Raw genomic sequence first — 16936 nt, 5'->3', positions numbered from 1 at the left:
AATGTGCAGGTCTGCAATGGCATGTTGGGGTGTTCGGTGGCAGAATCAAGGCATGTCTTCAGAGCCAGCTGAGTACTGAACTTGTGTGACAGTCGTTCCGTCTTTGCTTTTTCCTATCAAGAATGGGGACAGGCTGTATGTGTTCAAAGAGAGGTCAAAATCGTTTACCAGAGGACTAAACTCAAACACATCCTGTTCATGTGTTCACATTTATACACTTCACATCCTCAATAACATCCTCGATAGATTACCATGAGTTAAATCCTCTAAGATTTGCAAACAAATGAGCTAAAGGAGAGACGGATATTTTGTCTCAGGTTGCTAAAAGTGGATTATCTCTTCTTTCATCCTTCATCTCATCTCTAATCCTGTTCCCATTCTGTCTTTTTCCCCTTTTCCCGGCACCACAGGTATGAAGCAGAGAATGCGTTTTTCTTTAATCTCAACCTGGCTGACTTTAACATCATCGACACTCTGGGAGTTGGTGGCTTTGGTCGTGTTGAGCTGGTAGGGGGCACTGCACTGTGACAGTAACATCTTCACAATTGTCTAACAAACTGTGCAGGCTAATGTGCAGGCCGCCCTTTGTATTTGAATTTCTTTCTTTCCTTCTCACTGCAGGTTCAGCTCAAGAGCGATGAGAACAAAACCTTTGCCATGAAGATCCTGAAGAAGCGACACATTGTTGACACAAGACAGCAGGAGCACATTCGTTCAGAGAAACTCATTATGCAGGAGGCCCACTCTGACTTCATTGTTAGGTACACATCATGAACAGCTTCACTGAATATAAATAATCTACTGTATATGCCGTACATGTCACAAGAATCAGTACTTTATTACCTCAGAACCAGAAGGACCTGATTCTTTGTCATGCTAATAAAGGTTTTCTCACACATGCATATCAAGTATATTAGGCATGTGAGTGCTTGGGTCTACCTGTGATGTTCCTGAGATACTCTGGTGATATAATCAAGGTGTTTTTCCTGCTTTCTTCTCTGTGTATGCTGGAAAATGCTCCAACTTCTTCTGACCCTGAAAGAAAATAAGAAGGCACATTACTTTTTATGTTTATGCTACACTATACAGTATATATAATGCATAGCTATATAAAGGTCTAGAAGTATTATCAAAATGGCTCTATTTCTGACCATAAACTGTGTTTAAAAGATAGGGACTTTGGTGTAAAATTGCTTCAAATACAACCTGGCGTTGTATTTGTGTTGATTAAATAATTATATTTCTAAGCATGCATACAGATACTATTTTAAATGTAGATGTCCTGTGCATATATTTTTTCATTTAAAAGCGGTTTGAGATAACATCTATTTTGTGTTTTCAGACTCTATAGAACATTCAAGGACAGCAAGTACCTCTACATGTTGATGGAGGCTTGTTTAGGAGGAGAGCTTTGGACCATTCTTCGCGACCGGTAAGCTTTTTCACCAGGTCAGATATAACTAAATCATTTTGACACAAATATGACACAGCTAATACCATTTGGTCTAAATGGTATTAGCTGTATCATATTTCTGTCAATGCTAGAGATGCAAAGAGTAAGTACTACAACATGTAGAGAGTTGCAGTTACAGTAATAGTCCTAACACCTCAAGTATTTGTTGTCCTGCTGTTTCCAGGGGTTCATTTGAGGACTCAACCACCAGGTTTTACACAGCTTGTGTGGTGGAGGCCTTCGCCTACCTGCATTCCAAAGGAATCATCTACAGAGACCTCAAACCAGAGAACCTTATATTGGACCACAGGGGCTATGCCAAACTGGTAAGAGATCAGTAAGGGATGACCAACCAAAGAAACTGAATGTCAGAAATGCTGCAAACAAGAGAAATCTCATATTTTTGTGATGCTACAATGAAGGATCAAATGAAACGTAAACATAGTTCATCTTGGCAGTAAATAAAAGTATGATTATAATATAACTGAGGTTAAGTCGGATTATGTTTTTTTTGGGGTGCCGCCATTCCCTACTCTCCTGCTGGAGAAACCAGTTTGTAGCATTTGGCAGAGCTGCAACCAGCTGCTCAACGCTTTTCAATCCATCATGCCAAAGCATCAAGTAAAAACTGTAATACTGTAATGCTTACACAATTTCCAGTTTTGCCATTATTATACATAAAATTGAACATGATCTCATACAAAAAAGGACCAAGTTGAGTTGATATGACATGAATTCAAAGTCCTATTCAACTTCATAGTTCAAAATCAATTTTTTTGCCCAGGTTGACTTTGGCTTTGCCAAGAAGATCGGGTTTGGGAAGAAGACGTGGACCTTCTGTGGGACGCCCGAGTATGTAGCACCAGAGATCATTCTGAACAAGGGCCACGACATCTCAGCCGACTACTGGTCTCTAGGAATCCTCATGTTTGAGCTCTTAACTGGCAGGTACACACAAGCCTGGGCATGTCCATAAAACTAATATCTTAAGTGTTCCCTGTGATGGCATATCTGGTATCATACACAACAACAACAAAATACACAACAAATAAAATACTATTAAGAAACCTTGTTTTACTCAAGACTACTATCTTTGCCTCTGTTATTTAGCCCTCCATTCTCTGGCCCTGATCCTATGAAAACCTACAACATCATCCTGAGAGGCATTGACATGATTGAATTTCCAAAGAAAATTACCAAAAATGCTGCCAACCTAATTAAAAAGCTATGCAGGTGAGCGTCTGTGTTTCCAGCGATAATTTAAACTCGTAGTCATTAATTTAAGTGGTCTGTATGCTGATTCATCTTCTTTCTTTTTTTTCTACTGCAGGGATAATCCTTCTGAACGACTGGGAAACTTGAAAAATGGTGTCAAAGACATCCAAAAGCACAAGTAAGCATGTCTATGAATTAATATGATCCTCTTATTTATACATTTCTGTTCCTGGTTATAAGTGTGGAGTAAAACATGATTATGAAATTAAGAAGTAATGCTGTTTGTTCTTTAGATGGTTTGAGGGCTTTAACTGGGAGGGCTTGAAGAAGGGGACATTGACGCCTCCTATTATCCCTAATGTAAGTGCACACTGCTGATACTCTATAATTGTCTTCACTCTTTTGTCGTCAATCTCATACTTAAAATCCACTTGTTGTCTGCTGGTTTAGTCTTTTTGTGAACGATTCTTCTCTTTCCACCAGGTCACATCAGCAGTCGACACAAGTAACTTCGACAGCTTCCCTGAGGACAACGAGGACCCGCCTCCTGATGACAACTCCGGCTGGGACGTTGATTTCTGAAGTCCTCCTCTCAACTTAAAACCAAAAGAAACTCTTCTTTTGTTGGCTTGGAGGCCATCTCGAGGACATGGCTGTGTTGTAAAAAAAACTGCTTAAAAAAGAAAGAGAGGATATGGAAAAGAAGATAAACGGATGGATGGCAAAACCCTCTGGGTCACCGATATGCCTTTATTTCACTGTGGCTCTGGATCAAGCATTTATAATGGGACTGCTGTAGCACTTCTTGTCTTACACTCGGCTCTAAAAGCAAAGGCAAGGAAAGTGCAGAGATACATGATTACATACACAAAACAACCGAGGCTAATTATGGAGCCAGGTTTTCCCATGTAAAGGGAAAGGTGTTTGGTGGGTGGATGAATGTTCCATAGATTCTAGGATAAGTAAGAGTGTGAAAAATGTGCTGTTAAAAAAGAGAGGGGGCTGATGATTGATTTTAATTCTGTTTGTTTCTCCGCAATATTTGGTGAAATGTTTGGAGGACTTTGGGAAGGGTTTAAGATGTTACTGCAGTTGCTCCCTGGATTTTGACATGCAGCTGTTTGCTGCAATCTCCGATAGATTCCAGAGATCTACACACTACAGTTTGCAAGTAAAACTGGTATCAAGTGCTCAAGACTAACCTGAATGTCACTGATTTTCTTCTTATTTAACATCCATATGGCATACAGCATGTACGGTACATAGTATTTGAATTTACATTCTCACACATGAACACAACCAGGCTAAAATCAAATACTTAGTACCCTTTATATAAGATTAACCTACCTTGAAAAGCACAAACACTGCATTCAGTGGAAAGTGATGTGTGACTCTTAAAAGGGCCCTGCTTTCAATGTAATAAATCACCCACCAACACACATGAAATGTCAGCTAGTATTTCCATGAAGCAAATGTGTCATGCACTTAAGACCATGAACTGAGAAAATCAGAAGTTACAGCTCATTTTAAGCTTCAGTAGATTAAGTCACCCTCTTTTTTTGTTCTTTAATATGCTTTTAATCACGCATATGAGTGGTTCTCTACCTACATACTTCTTAAATTTGTTTTTAAATCACCCAAATGCCTCAGCTTCAGTTCGCCCCTGTGTAGTTCTGACATAACTGTGAACATGGTTTCAATGTCTTTGGTGCTGTTATTGATAAATTATAATAAGCGGTGGTGAGATGACAGTACTGGTTATTGTTTTTGTAAAGTGTTTTTTTTTGTGCTCGTTTTCTTTGTATCGTACTTGACTTCCTTATTTAGAAAATTGGAGGCTTGTGTAAGTTTGTAATCTTGAGTGAAGATTTGTTTGATATCACTTGACACCATTTTGCATTGTGCTAAGTTGTATTCTCAAGGTTTTCAAACACGTTAAGTTTATCCATATAAACTAACCATCCTCTTCTTTGGAAGCAAAATTGACCACATTCACATTATCTTAAGACAATCTTGACTTACCTTCATCTTATGGATATTTTTAAAACGTCTCCTAGAGACAAACAGCGACAAAGGAGATTATATTGTGTGAAACTCACAACTTTGACCACTAGCGCCAAGATCTCTCACCCAGCTCGTCACCTCTCTCATGTCCAACAATCAGAGCAGAAAATCAAAAGAAATGTAAGTGCCTTAAATCAATGGCATACAAATTTAACATCACAAGTCCCTTTTCGATGCTGCATGAACACATATACACCTCAAAACCAAATGTGTCCTCTTAGATGGCTGCTTCTCATCCTTTATTATATCTAATAAATACATTAATCACCATGGAAAGAGAATTTCAAGTAATTTGATGGCTGACAAAACTGCAAATGAAATCCTTTTTCTGCTTACCTCTTTTGATTTGTCTCACAGAAACATTTATTAACAGTAAAATGATAAAAAAAAAAAAAAAAGTATCATACCTGATACTGCTGTAATGTCATGCTTTTTTCTATGAATGTTGATATGAAGTCAGCCACAACTGGCCTGATATAAAGTGAACTATAAATCATAGCTCTGAGGGACCATCCATCACCTGTTTCAGTCATGAAATCTGAGCATGTAGAGATGGCAAGAATGATTTGCAGTTTAACATTTCACAAATCGGAAAATAATATTCCTCTTCACCACTGTTGACAATCTTTGACTGTATGATAGCATCGATCATAATCATCATCCACATTCTCATTTTAACACAGCCCAACTCATATTTCATCCCAAACAGACTGACACACTTACATTTAAATGATATAAATCATTGGATGATGTTGATGGAGAATAAATCTTAGTTCGGTGGGCATACCATAAGTATTTTTGCTGCAGGTTATGTTTATCACAAAGCCTTATGTATGCCATCACTTTACAAACCACTGGTTTTGAGTCTTATATTGACCGCCTTCTGTAATGTTTCCTTATATTTGCCTTGTGTTATGTTGTTTATTCTGCTGAAAATTAATTTTGCAGAGTGCCACCTGTAAGATTTTTAAAATTATAGAGTAAAAACAATACTTTTGAGTTGTGTTTGTCTCTTAGTTATTTTTAAACAACTCGGAATGAGAATGTTTGAAAGCGTGTGCTGTGGAGATGTTGCAGTTTGCTGTACCTGCCACAAGAGGGGGCTGCAGGTAAGACAGATCTCTCTCAAACCAGCTGCCTTAGCCTGATGTGAACTGGTTGCCTGAAATCTAATAATCGGTCCTAGAGTTAATGTCATCCACTTTACTGGTAAGTGCAGATGATTCAGCTTCTCTGGTCTCAGTGTTATTCGCACAACAAATCTGTTTGGTTGGGACAGGGAAATGGCTTCGGTCATAACAACAGGGTGACACCTCTGCGAGATCAAAGAGGATCAAAGTGCATCAAAGGAGCTCACCTTACCCGCACTGACATTTAGTAAAGTGGAGATAAAAGCTCTACTTCAAAAGACATACAGCAATTCAAACGCGCAAAGTGCTACAGTGTGTTTGTCAGGTGTCTGGCGCATCTCTCTCTCTCTCTCTCTCTCTCGCGCACACACACACGCTTATGCACGCACACACACACACACACATCCTCACACTCAAACATAAGCTACGTGACCAGCAGATGACGTCCAAGTGCCAAGATATCTTAAACTAAAGGGCTCGTTTCCATCACGCACTTGAGCACCTGTTTGTTTTGTTTCTCAGCATATCGGAAACAAGTTGAGTCAAAATGCACTTTCCCTTGTTTAATTTACTTCCAGGAGCTGATTAGGAGATAGAACATATCACTGCACTTTGGGACTTTATTCAAGAAAACAAATGCACCATGAGTCAACTGTTTACTGTCAAAAGGGTGAAATTACCTGGCTTGGTTGGTAGACTAAAGTCAAACACACACATTTATTTTACTTGCCCTTAGAATGGTCATTTCTTGCAGTGGAGGAGCCCAAAGTGTCAGAGAGTAGGACAGATCAGAGTTGCCTTTAATCTCAAAGTGCCAGTCAACCCTGAAAGGCCTCGCCACGGAAGTCCATTAATTCGGTAAACTTTTCACACCCCATAATGGTCTGCATATCCCACACATTGATGTCCGTCACTGGTGTAATCAAGCACACTTTGGAGGATAATTGCCCCCTTTGCAATCAGAAGGATCAAATGAAGTAGTTAATCGACGCAAGTGACTTCAATCACTGTCTTCACACAACCAAAGGGCAGTTAGGCTACTTGAATGTCAAAGAAACTGGAATAACCAAACGCCTCTTATAAAGACAGATAACGCAGTTCATAAAGAAAGAAACACACTAAATGCCATATTTGCAGGAACACTGGTGAGTTTCTGTCATAAAGATAAATCAGTTAACAGATCAAATGTGCTGCAATATGTTGTAGCAGATACATATGTGTTATTTTAGATTGATTACGGCTGTAATAGTCGGAAGTCATTCAAATAAAATATATTACAATGAATGGTGAACTGTTGACATCAATGTTTTTGGAAAACATTTGAATAAGTGATCTATAAACCGATCTCCGATTGTCTCATATGAATGTTTTAATTTAAAACTAGATACCATTTTATATGTATATTTATATTATAAGAGTTGTATAAATGTGGTTAGACTATCACATTTGTTTTCTAAATAATGAACGTCAAAAATGACACGTTTTAAGAAAAGAAAAACAAAAAACAAATATATATATATATATATATATATATATATATATATATATATATATATTTTTTTTTTTTTTTTTTTTTATACTAACTAGATGAAGAAAGTCCTGAGTGTGGACATACTTTATTTCCAATATGCCTTACTTATCGATGGCCATTCCGACTTTTCAGGTCATTATTACAATTATTGTGAAACGCAGTCCTGTGCGTGGAGAATGGATGGCCATTTCCGTACAGTGGGGCTCTCTTTGAAATTCCACCCCTCCGCCTTTGTTGTGCACAGCGAGGGGCGGGAAGACACATGTATAAAGAGATCATCCCAGGACTGTGAGTCAGGAGGCTTCGAAAGCATCGTGCCGAAACTCTCTGGAAACTTTGTCATTCAGGATTCAAGGCCGCTTTGGACTTTGTCACACAGCCATCTTTTTCAGCAAAAGAGAGGGGATTTTTTCCGTGTGTTTGCAACACAGCAGAATTTAACAGGAAAATCATGCAGATACCGCCAGCGCATCGCTTCTTGGCTGTGTATCTCACGCTGTTTGGATACCTTGGGGACGTTTACACTGGGACAGTCCTGGTGAACTCCAATGCCATCAAAAACCTGCCCGGTGCTTCAGTTGGCAAAGGCACCAATACCGTCAGTCCGAGTCCGCGCACCTCTCCCTCCGGTAGCATAGGACACAAATTACCCGTAGACACCTTGCAGGTAATGAACTTTCCCGTGCGTAAAAGTCAGTTCTGTGCGCCACCGTCAAAGATGCAGTTATGTAAGTTTTGTAGGTATGTAATATCTCAACAGTTCAATGACACGCTGCTTTTGTTTTTTATCAAACTATAGCAGTCAGGTGTTTGCACGGATGATGAAGACTGTGGCGGTGAAGAATTCTGCAACGACGTCCGAGGCGCCTGCCTGCCATGCCGTAAGAGCCGGAAGCGTTGCGCACGGGACTCTATGTGTTGTGCTGGAAACCGCTGCAGCAATGGTGAGCAGAGGCATCCCACTTAAAAGAAATACTTACATTTATGATTTACCAAGTTGTTGGTGATATTCTGATAACTGGGAATAGTTTGCCTGTAGTTATACTGTCTGCATGTTTACTGATATCCATTAAGTCTAATTTGCGCCAATGGTAAATCCAGACCCTTCTTTTGACCTTTCTAGGTGTTTGCCAGGCAAATGACATAGATGGTACAGATGCATCCATTATCACTGGATGGCACAAACACAACAACACCATGGACCATCACGCCAAGAAGCCTACCACTGCCCACAGCAATCAGCCTAATGCTGCAAAAGGTGAGTGTCCTGTGAAGAATCATCAATCTTTATGAGGTTCCAGTAACAACACAGGCAGTTTTCAGTGAAGACTGTTTCATGTAACATACTTTCATTTCTCTCTTTCCTCTATCTCCAGGCCAGGAGGGGGATACTTGCCTGAGATCTGCAGACTGCTCTGAGGGTTTGTGCTGTGCCAGACACTTCTGGTCTCGCATCTGTAAGCCTGTGCTGACGGAGGGTCAGGTGTGTACACGCCACCGCAGGAAAGGCACCCATGGCTTGGAGCTGTTCCAGCGCTGCGACTGTGGCGACAGTCTGGCCTGCCGACCAGAGAAAGGAGAGCGAGACCACAGTGTCAGCAGGACTGCAGCCCGGAACCTACACATCTGTCAGAGGCGCTGACACAAAAGCGTGGACATACACAGAGACAGAAATACACACACACCCAGCAAACACACAAATCAGTCACAGACACTGACAAACAATTTTCAGCCTTGCATACACCAGAGATGCTGACACACATAGACACCCAACACCTAAGACATTCTATCCTGCCAAAGTTGCTGACACAAACAGCATCCAGAAGGATAGACATGATTCCTGGAAAAGTGATACACCCAGAGGGATGCACCAGTGCAAGACGGACTGATCCAATTCCCTATCAACAGACCGGAAGTTAGGAAGTGACATTTCAGAAGTCTTGAAAGATCGATTCATGTCTTCGGTAATGGCAGAGCTGTTTTGTTTCTCTTTTTATGGAACTTCAAGCCTCAGTTATTGCAGTAAATTACTGTATTGTAAATATTATCTTGAAGGTGGCACTTAATTGAGCTATTGAATTCTGTCAACACCAGTATTATAAAGACTTGGTGCTGCATGCATTGTAAATGTGTTATATATATTGTTTTATAAGAAAATGTTATATAAAAATTTGAATATATTTGTTTTATTAAACATCATGTGATAACCATAGTCCTTCTTTCTGCCCATCATTTTTTGGCAATAGTTTTTTTTTTCTGCTCTACAGCGCTACAAAAAACACACAAAAGAAATGTGTTGGTAAATTGTTTCAGTGAGGTTTCCCTCAAAATGCCTCACATATAAATTATCCCGCAGCAGTTAGGGTCTAAACCATTAAGTCCAAATATTCACTTAACGGTTGGTACGAGTGGGAAATGTCTCTTGCAAAATAACAATTATTCCCTTTTGGAAAGCAAGAGTTATTTGAACAATCACTTGGTGGTGTTTAACCCATAGCCCAGTATTCACAAATCAGTGGTTGAGGCTGAGTGGATGGTTTAAATGTTTGGCCCAGATATGCTTCTCAAACTCATTACACACAATTTCTGGAATATATGCACACAAACACACACACGCGCACGCGCGCACGCACGCACGCACACACACACACACACACACACACACACACACACACACACACACACACACACACACACACATACATACAAAACATGCTTACAACAAGCAACAAACTTTGATGAGTCAATACTGGAGCCTCAACAGGCCACATCCTGCTATGGAAGCAGATGCTGGTCCATTGGGGCTATGTCATCAGAAGAACATGAAAAACAGGACAGGATGCTGCCATATCAAATGATAACTGCAAAGGGGTAATAACAAAGTATGTGTGTCCTGGCGAGTGTTTGCCACCTAACCCTTTGGTGTTGCTGGCTAGTTTCTAATTATAACTTCCCTGCCTTCATGTGCAGCAGAGCAGATAGCTAGCTATCCAAACTAAAGCCTCTAATTACTTCATCTTACTCAATCTACACAAGGATTCATGAAATGAGGTGCACCGCAGTTTTTGTGATGCAACGAAAAAGGAGGATCTTGGTTCTCAATCTGTCCAATTACACTGCACACCGCATTTCTTGGCTGTTTTGCAATAGATGTGCTCTAATGTATAGGCTATGAATCCACCCAAATCACATTGGTGCCTGTAATTAGACCTGTTTAGATTAGAAGATGGCGAGGAAATTACTGTACTTTTTGCTTGATTCTCATGTCCGATCAAAAGGCGCACAAGACACTCTTGATATCTGACCGAGCCATATAACCTCTTTATCTGTTTACTTCCATAGACATTCATTTGATGTTTGTCAAAGGAAAACGAGGTGAGGTGTATTCTGACTGTTATCGAGGATCAGTGTTGAATAGTAACTAACATCATTTACACAAGTGCTGTAATTAAATATAATTCTAAAGATACTTTACTTGAGTATTTCCCATTGTTCTTATACTTCACTACGTTTCAGAGGGACACACTGTACTTTTTACTCCATATGTATCTGGTAGCTGCTCTTACCAGTTACTTTGTGGATAAAGATGTTAAAAAGTATAAAATTGCTACATAATGAGTAGGCTACTTGTAATTTTCAATTTATCACTGAAGTTATTTACATTTTGAATGTATGACCTTTTTCACATTGTGATATTGCTACTTTTACATAAAGGATCTTAATTCTTGTTCCACAACTGTTGAAGATAGATGCATTGACAAGAATGCACACAGAAATACAGAAACGCACTCCATTTAAACAATTTAGTGTCAATTATTCATGGTAATTAAGAGTAATGGGAGCATTGTCAGCAGTACAATATACCATGCAGGCTCAGCCAAGTCATGTTTGTGGGGGTCCTGGAATCTGTGTGTGTGTGTGTGTGTGTGTGTGTGTGTGTGTGTGTGTGTGTGTGTGTGTGTGTGACCCTGGCCTTCCTGAGTTAGGGCACATGCCTGTGGCCTGTGGTTGGTGTAATGATGACACACACACACACACACACACACACACACACACACACACACACAGCTACGGTACATTTAGTGGACTCCTGAGAAACAACAGCAACAACAACTGCATCCAAGACAACAGACACACACAACCGTGTCCCCACATGCCACCTCACAGCGATTACACATATCCACATGTCCACACATGTACACACACATTTACACACTCTTGCTGAGGCAAATCTTGGGGTGTGAGAGGTTTGGAGTTACAGCACACTCCCCCAAGCAATGGCATCCTAACCAACAACATTTCGTGTTGTCATGCCACAAAAATGAATCAGCATTTACACCGACATGCATTTTCATACTACTGTACGCATCCAAAAACTGGTAACATGTAACTACAGCAAACATTTCTCTTGACAACACGCATGCATGCAACGATTCATGAAAATACTGATTAACGCTTGCATTTTATGTGTTTTTTATTTGCAAACTTAAACCAAGCCATGTTCTGGCCTAGCTGGATTGATATTCATCAAGTGGAGTGTATTATTATAACAGTTAATGGGTATTAAAACCCCAAATGTATTTGTTTATACCGCTGCCTTAAAATCTGCTATTTCCCATCAGGATCTAAGAGGTACAATAAAGCTTTTCTCTGCCTGAGTACCTGCCATTGTTATTCTAACATCACTGCCAAACACCAATGACAGACATCCTTGAATTACTCATGAGTGAACCATCAGAGATGAAAGGGTAAAGAAACAAGGCAGTGTACACAGAGGCAATGCTTGCTATTTTGTCAGATGAAAGAGATGGCATACTTCTGGAATGAGCATTCGGATCAAAATCAAACTCTTATGTAAACACAATTTCACAGGGAGGTGTCAAACTTCTGGGTGCTGGCAATGATCACAACATAGAAAAGAAGCACAATGCTCACTATTCATCTCTGTGGGATGACAATCTGCCTGATTGAGCACTAGGGGGAAATCTCCCTGTAATTGGGAAATAATTAAACAAAGGACAACTTATTCAGTACAATGCGTTGAGTGTGTGAATGCAGGTGGAGAACAGGTTTGCTCCACTGATTTAACTTTTGGATGATGTCAACACAACAAGGGAAACAAGGCTTTTCACAGAGCGAGGTGATGACATATTGTACTTTGATTGGGTCTCATGTTACGTGCCAGGTAATTTGCCAGGGACAATTGTTCTCACTCACCTCCTACGTATTTGTATATTGTATTTCACTTCTCTCTCTCTCCATCTATCTCTCTATCTTTGCATAGATTTGAGCCCAATTTAAAGCATAATCTTTCTTTCCCAGAGTGAGATGAGAACAAAGAACGGTTCATCTAGTTGCCCACGATTCTGTGCAGCTTTAGAGATGCTGGTAAGTGGATTTGTTACCTTCAGACAGTGCCTGGCTAGCTGTTTCCAGCTATTTAACCTGTTTAACCTGCTGCTGTCTGTAGCCTCATCTAACACAGAAAGAAGAGTAATTTGGGAAATAGGCATCTTTCCGAGAGTGAGAGAATCAATTTCCCAGAATGCTGAACTATTCATTTAAAATATCAGCATGATGCTTGTGAAACATTTCCATTTAATCAGAGAACTGCGTGTGGGGCTTCCATGTGGCGACCATGAGGCCCAGCCCGTCTCTCACTGTATCCCGGGGACAGAGCCGTGACACTGGGTTCACTAACCAGGGGAGGCTCATGAATGACTTGTTTGATCCTTCTGGTGTTCCTTCTATCAGCAGTTGACACCTCCTCTGTGGTCTCAGGTCCCTCTCTGATGATGTCATGCCATGTTTAAGTCCCCGTTTACCACATGAGGGAAACTCAGCTGCTCTGACTTCAGCTGTAAAGGCATGGCTGGTAAGTGTGTTGGGCTAAAACAAAAACAAGTGGTCATGTTATGTTGCCTAAGCTGCATGTTACAGTAACACTGCATGTAAGCCCAAGTAAGGAGATACCTGACCACAATACCCTGTGTTTTGCTATGCTCTGTTGCCTTCTGGACTCATGAACGTACATGTTTATTTTCCCTTTGCTTCTGGCTGTTTCCAGCAAAGCCAGTGGTGGCAGGACTCGAGGACCATGTAGGCACTTCAGTTCATCCTCCACCACCTGTATCCTTCAGGTGGTTCCCCTCACTTTCTCCAGTCCCTCCATGTGCAACATATCCCAGTGCTTACACAGCTGCGACCAATTCAGTGCAAACAAACAATCTGCCCCTTGTTTATACAAATGCATACTCTTTATTATGGTAGGTCCAAGAGCTTGCTGCTGGCGGCCCAGGGCTGGGGCTAGGACAAGGGCCAGGGCCAGAACTGGCTCAGCTCCTGGCTGCTATGTTAAGTCTGCCTCAGCCACAACCACATTTTGCAAAGCTGCTTCACACATATAATTTACTCATTATTCACGTAGATGCATGAAAGAAGTAAAAAAAAAAAAAAATTGCAGAGAGAAGTTGATGGAAAACTAACACGGACTGAGTTGCTATTCAATAAAAAAATGAAAGTTATATGTAGTTATATAAGATTGAAAGAGGGCAGGCTTTTGGAGTCACAGTCAATTAGCATAGCTGATTGAATAGAGCTGACCGCAGAAACCTTATACTTTGAAAAATACCTTATGGCACTGATGAGAGGCAAACCCTAGTATGAGTGCACACCATCAGTAGCCATGCCTAATCCAGTATGCTCAATGCAGGCAGACTACATTTTATAAGGGGCAGGAAATAGGTGTTTTCGAGCCCTCAGTTCATTTCATAAAACATCGTCCACAGGAGATGAGCCTGCCTGTCTGAGACATGGACAAATATCCCTGTGCTTAAGCAGGAGCATCAAAAGCCCTGGATGTTATGTAATGGCATACCTTTACTCAATAAGGAAGCACCCTAACAGACAATGGCACAGTAATGGCCCCAGTAGTTCAACCATTGTCCCATTAACAGTCATCAGGCCTTAATCAGAGCCTTTTCGCCACTCGCCACCTCCTTTCAAGTAGGCCCCCCCACCTCTCCCCATCCATCTCTTTTCTTTCATCACCCAAACTCTTTAATGTCCCTGCTTGTTTTCTGTCCTTTCAAAAACACTGTATTTAACCCCACCAAAGAAAATGGCTGATGCACAATCTCATTTGTGTAGGGACTTTGCAAAGGTGGAGTCTTTAGTAATAGAATGAAAAGGAGGAGGCCGGGGCTTTGATCTCTCTTGGGGGCAAATGGATTGTCTTGCCCCTGCTGGTGGGGCTAAGCTGGGGACAGTGTGAGTCGCAGGGGGTCATATCAAAGGTAGTTTTCTTCAGAGGGTCTTCTCAGCAGCACATTAGTACACTATCTAAATGTTGATTTGTTCACACCAACATCTGAGGAACCCTAAATGAGCTGACAAAAGGCAACACTCAGTGAATGTAAATGAGCGAAGTGGTCAAGTTCACTTCCTTTTACAGACGTTTGCACAGCTCTTATCCACATCACTGCCAATGTTTACTGTTACACCCGCCCCAAGTGGACAAGTTAAAAAGTCTTGATGTTAATTTCACACAGCAAGTTTTCCACAAATTACAGCCTGACTGAAATCTGCTTTATTTCCTTATGTACTGCTTGGTTCTTCCACTCACAGGACCAAACCTTAATAGTGCAGCATGCTCATTGTCTATGTTGTGGGTAAGGAAATGATTGGGAACACCCTATAGCCTAAGCAAACAGCCATGTTGAGGTTGCTGACTGTGTGTGTGTTCCCCCGTTGTGGGTGGGAAACGTTATATTACTGTCACTCTCACAGCTGACATTTTAGAGAAAGGTATAAATCACACACACACGCACACACACACACACACACACGCCAGAGACAAAGTATTACGTTTATCGTGCATGACATCTTTTTCCCTAATTTTATAAACTGTGGCTATCGAAAGGATCCGTTCACAAATACCCCTGCTGGTACAAACCACAAACTACACATGCATCTGTTGGAAAAAGCCACTGTTTCATTTAACATCACCCGGAAGCCGCAGGTCTCACATTAAAGAAAAGAATAGGCAGATATTGTTTGGATTGTTTGAAGAGAAATGATTCTGGGGGAAAAAAGCAACAATTGAAAAGTTGCTTTACAGACTGAATCATAATATGAATGCCATGATCCCTCAACTCTTCAGTGTCGCTGCTGTTCTTCACAAGTAATACAGATGTCAAAGGATATATTTCTATATTTATTATTTCAAAGGCTACCAGGCTTGTTAGAGCGAATTCTCAGCAATAACTATAAAAGAGGAAAAATTAGACTCCCTGCCTGGTGTCACAGTTTGCCATTCTCTGTGTGGATGGTCCAAATGTGGGATTGCAAATAAGCATCTCTATTTTAGGGACCAGTAGCACTCGTCTGGGTCATTCCATATCATTAGAAACAGCTCCAGAGAAGAACAAATTCTCCTGGCACTCAAATAGAATTCTGGTCTTTAAGCCTATAGTACCATAAAATCAAAGCCAAGCCTAAAACCATCCCTCCATCCTTGGTGTTATTTTTGAATCTCTACTGAAATATGGGTTGACATGTTGATTGAAAATGCCCACTACTTTGGTTATCTTGCACATCAAATGTCCAACTCAGCACATTCCCGAGGGGCTTGAATCACGCTCAGAAGCCTCAGTCTAACCCCCTGTTACTGAAATGTACATTTCAGCCCTTCTCTATACTCAGTCATTAACCATGCTAGCTGTCTTTCAGACTCCTTTTCCTGTCTTTGGCTGTTGGTAAAAATTTGCTAGACAGAGATTGCATTCCGAATTGGTACTCCAATGTCTCCTTTGCATAATAGTTCTTGTGAAAGCATCTATTGTCTTATTTAAACTGACCACATAGTGTATTTTGGTGATGTCGGCAAGGGTTGGCTACCCTACAACTCCAATTAGCATTCCTTCCAGATAAAACAATGATCACTTGAATACGACTGAGCTAAGCTCGCAGGAAGTGATCTAAAGAGCTGATAGGAACCCGTGATTACCAAGCAACTAACTCCAGTCCTCCACGCATAATGTTTTAATTCAACATCACCCTCCACCACCCCATTTTGTCCCATCACTAATCTTGCCTTAAGTTATCTTCAAACTACCGCTTTGGCCTGCGGCTACAGGCCTTATCATTTATTGATTATGTCTCTTAGATTAAAGGACCTGCTTTCATTTCCACAGGAATGTGGCCCACTCTTTGTGTCCATATGGAAGCATTTGCCAGACAGATGAGTTATTTTCCCCTCTAGAAAAGGTCCCACTGGCCAGAAAAGGGATTCACAGGGACTTGGTAAGTAATGGTGCTCTTGATATCCAATTGTTGCTCACTTTGAAGTCCAACTACCAGGTGATCTGTATTTGACTAAAAGAACAATGAAAAGTATGCAAGAAAAAAAATAACGTGAAAAAAGTCAGGACAACAATATAGTGAAGCTGAAAATCTCAACATTAATCACCTGAGCCAGTTTTCTTAATTCCTCCAGACAATTCAGGGATGTCAAATAGCTGTATAATACTCTCTCCAAACCCC

The 16936-nt window shown here is 40.7% G+C and overlaps 2 protein-coding genes across 3 annotated transcripts in view; both read left to right on the top strand.

Annotated features, from left to right (window-relative positions):
- The window catches only part of LOC116055147 (cGMP-dependent protein kinase 1), an 87580-nt gene extending 81858 nt beyond the window's left edge, over positions 1–5722 (top strand). For both annotated transcript variants that reach the window (XM_031306959.2, XM_031306952.2), the window contains exons 10-18: positions 411–507; positions 622–761; positions 1343–1432; positions 1638–1779; positions 2238–2401; positions 2564–2686; positions 2784–2846; positions 2962–3028; positions 3152–5722. In XM_031306959.2, the coding sequence (XP_031162819.1) occupies positions 411–507; positions 622–761; positions 1343–1432; positions 1638–1779; positions 2238–2401; positions 2564–2686; positions 2784–2846; positions 2962–3028; positions 3152–3250 (985 nt within the window). In that variant the 3' untranslated portion in view covers positions 3251–5722. The remainder of the gene's footprint in view (positions 1–410; positions 508–621; positions 762–1342; positions 1433–1637; positions 1780–2237; positions 2402–2563; positions 2687–2783; positions 2847–2961; positions 3029–3151) is intronic.
- Positions 5723–7624: 1902 nt separating this feature from the next.
- LOC116055137 (dickkopf-related protein 1-like) lies at positions 7625–9582 on the top strand. The gene is made up of 4 exons (XM_031306944.2): positions 7625–8060; positions 8193–8337; positions 8517–8651; positions 8770–9582. Exons 1-4 carry the CDS (start codon positions 7845–7847, stop codon positions 9033–9035), a joined length of 762 nt encoding a protein of 253 aa, XP_031162804.1. The 5' UTR covers positions 7625–7844; the 3' UTR covers positions 9036–9582.
- The last annotated feature ends 7354 nt before the right edge of the window (positions 9583–16936 follow it).

This window comes from Sander lucioperca, chromosome 15 (assembly GCF_008315115.2).
Source record: "Sander lucioperca isolate FBNREF2018 chromosome 15, SLUC_FBN_1.2, whole genome shotgun sequence".
NCBI classification, from domain to species: Eukaryota; Metazoa; Chordata; class Actinopteri; order Perciformes; family Percidae; genus Sander; species Sander lucioperca.
Note: the sequence above shows the minus strand (reverse complement) of the source record. Positions and strands in the feature narration are given on the sequence as shown.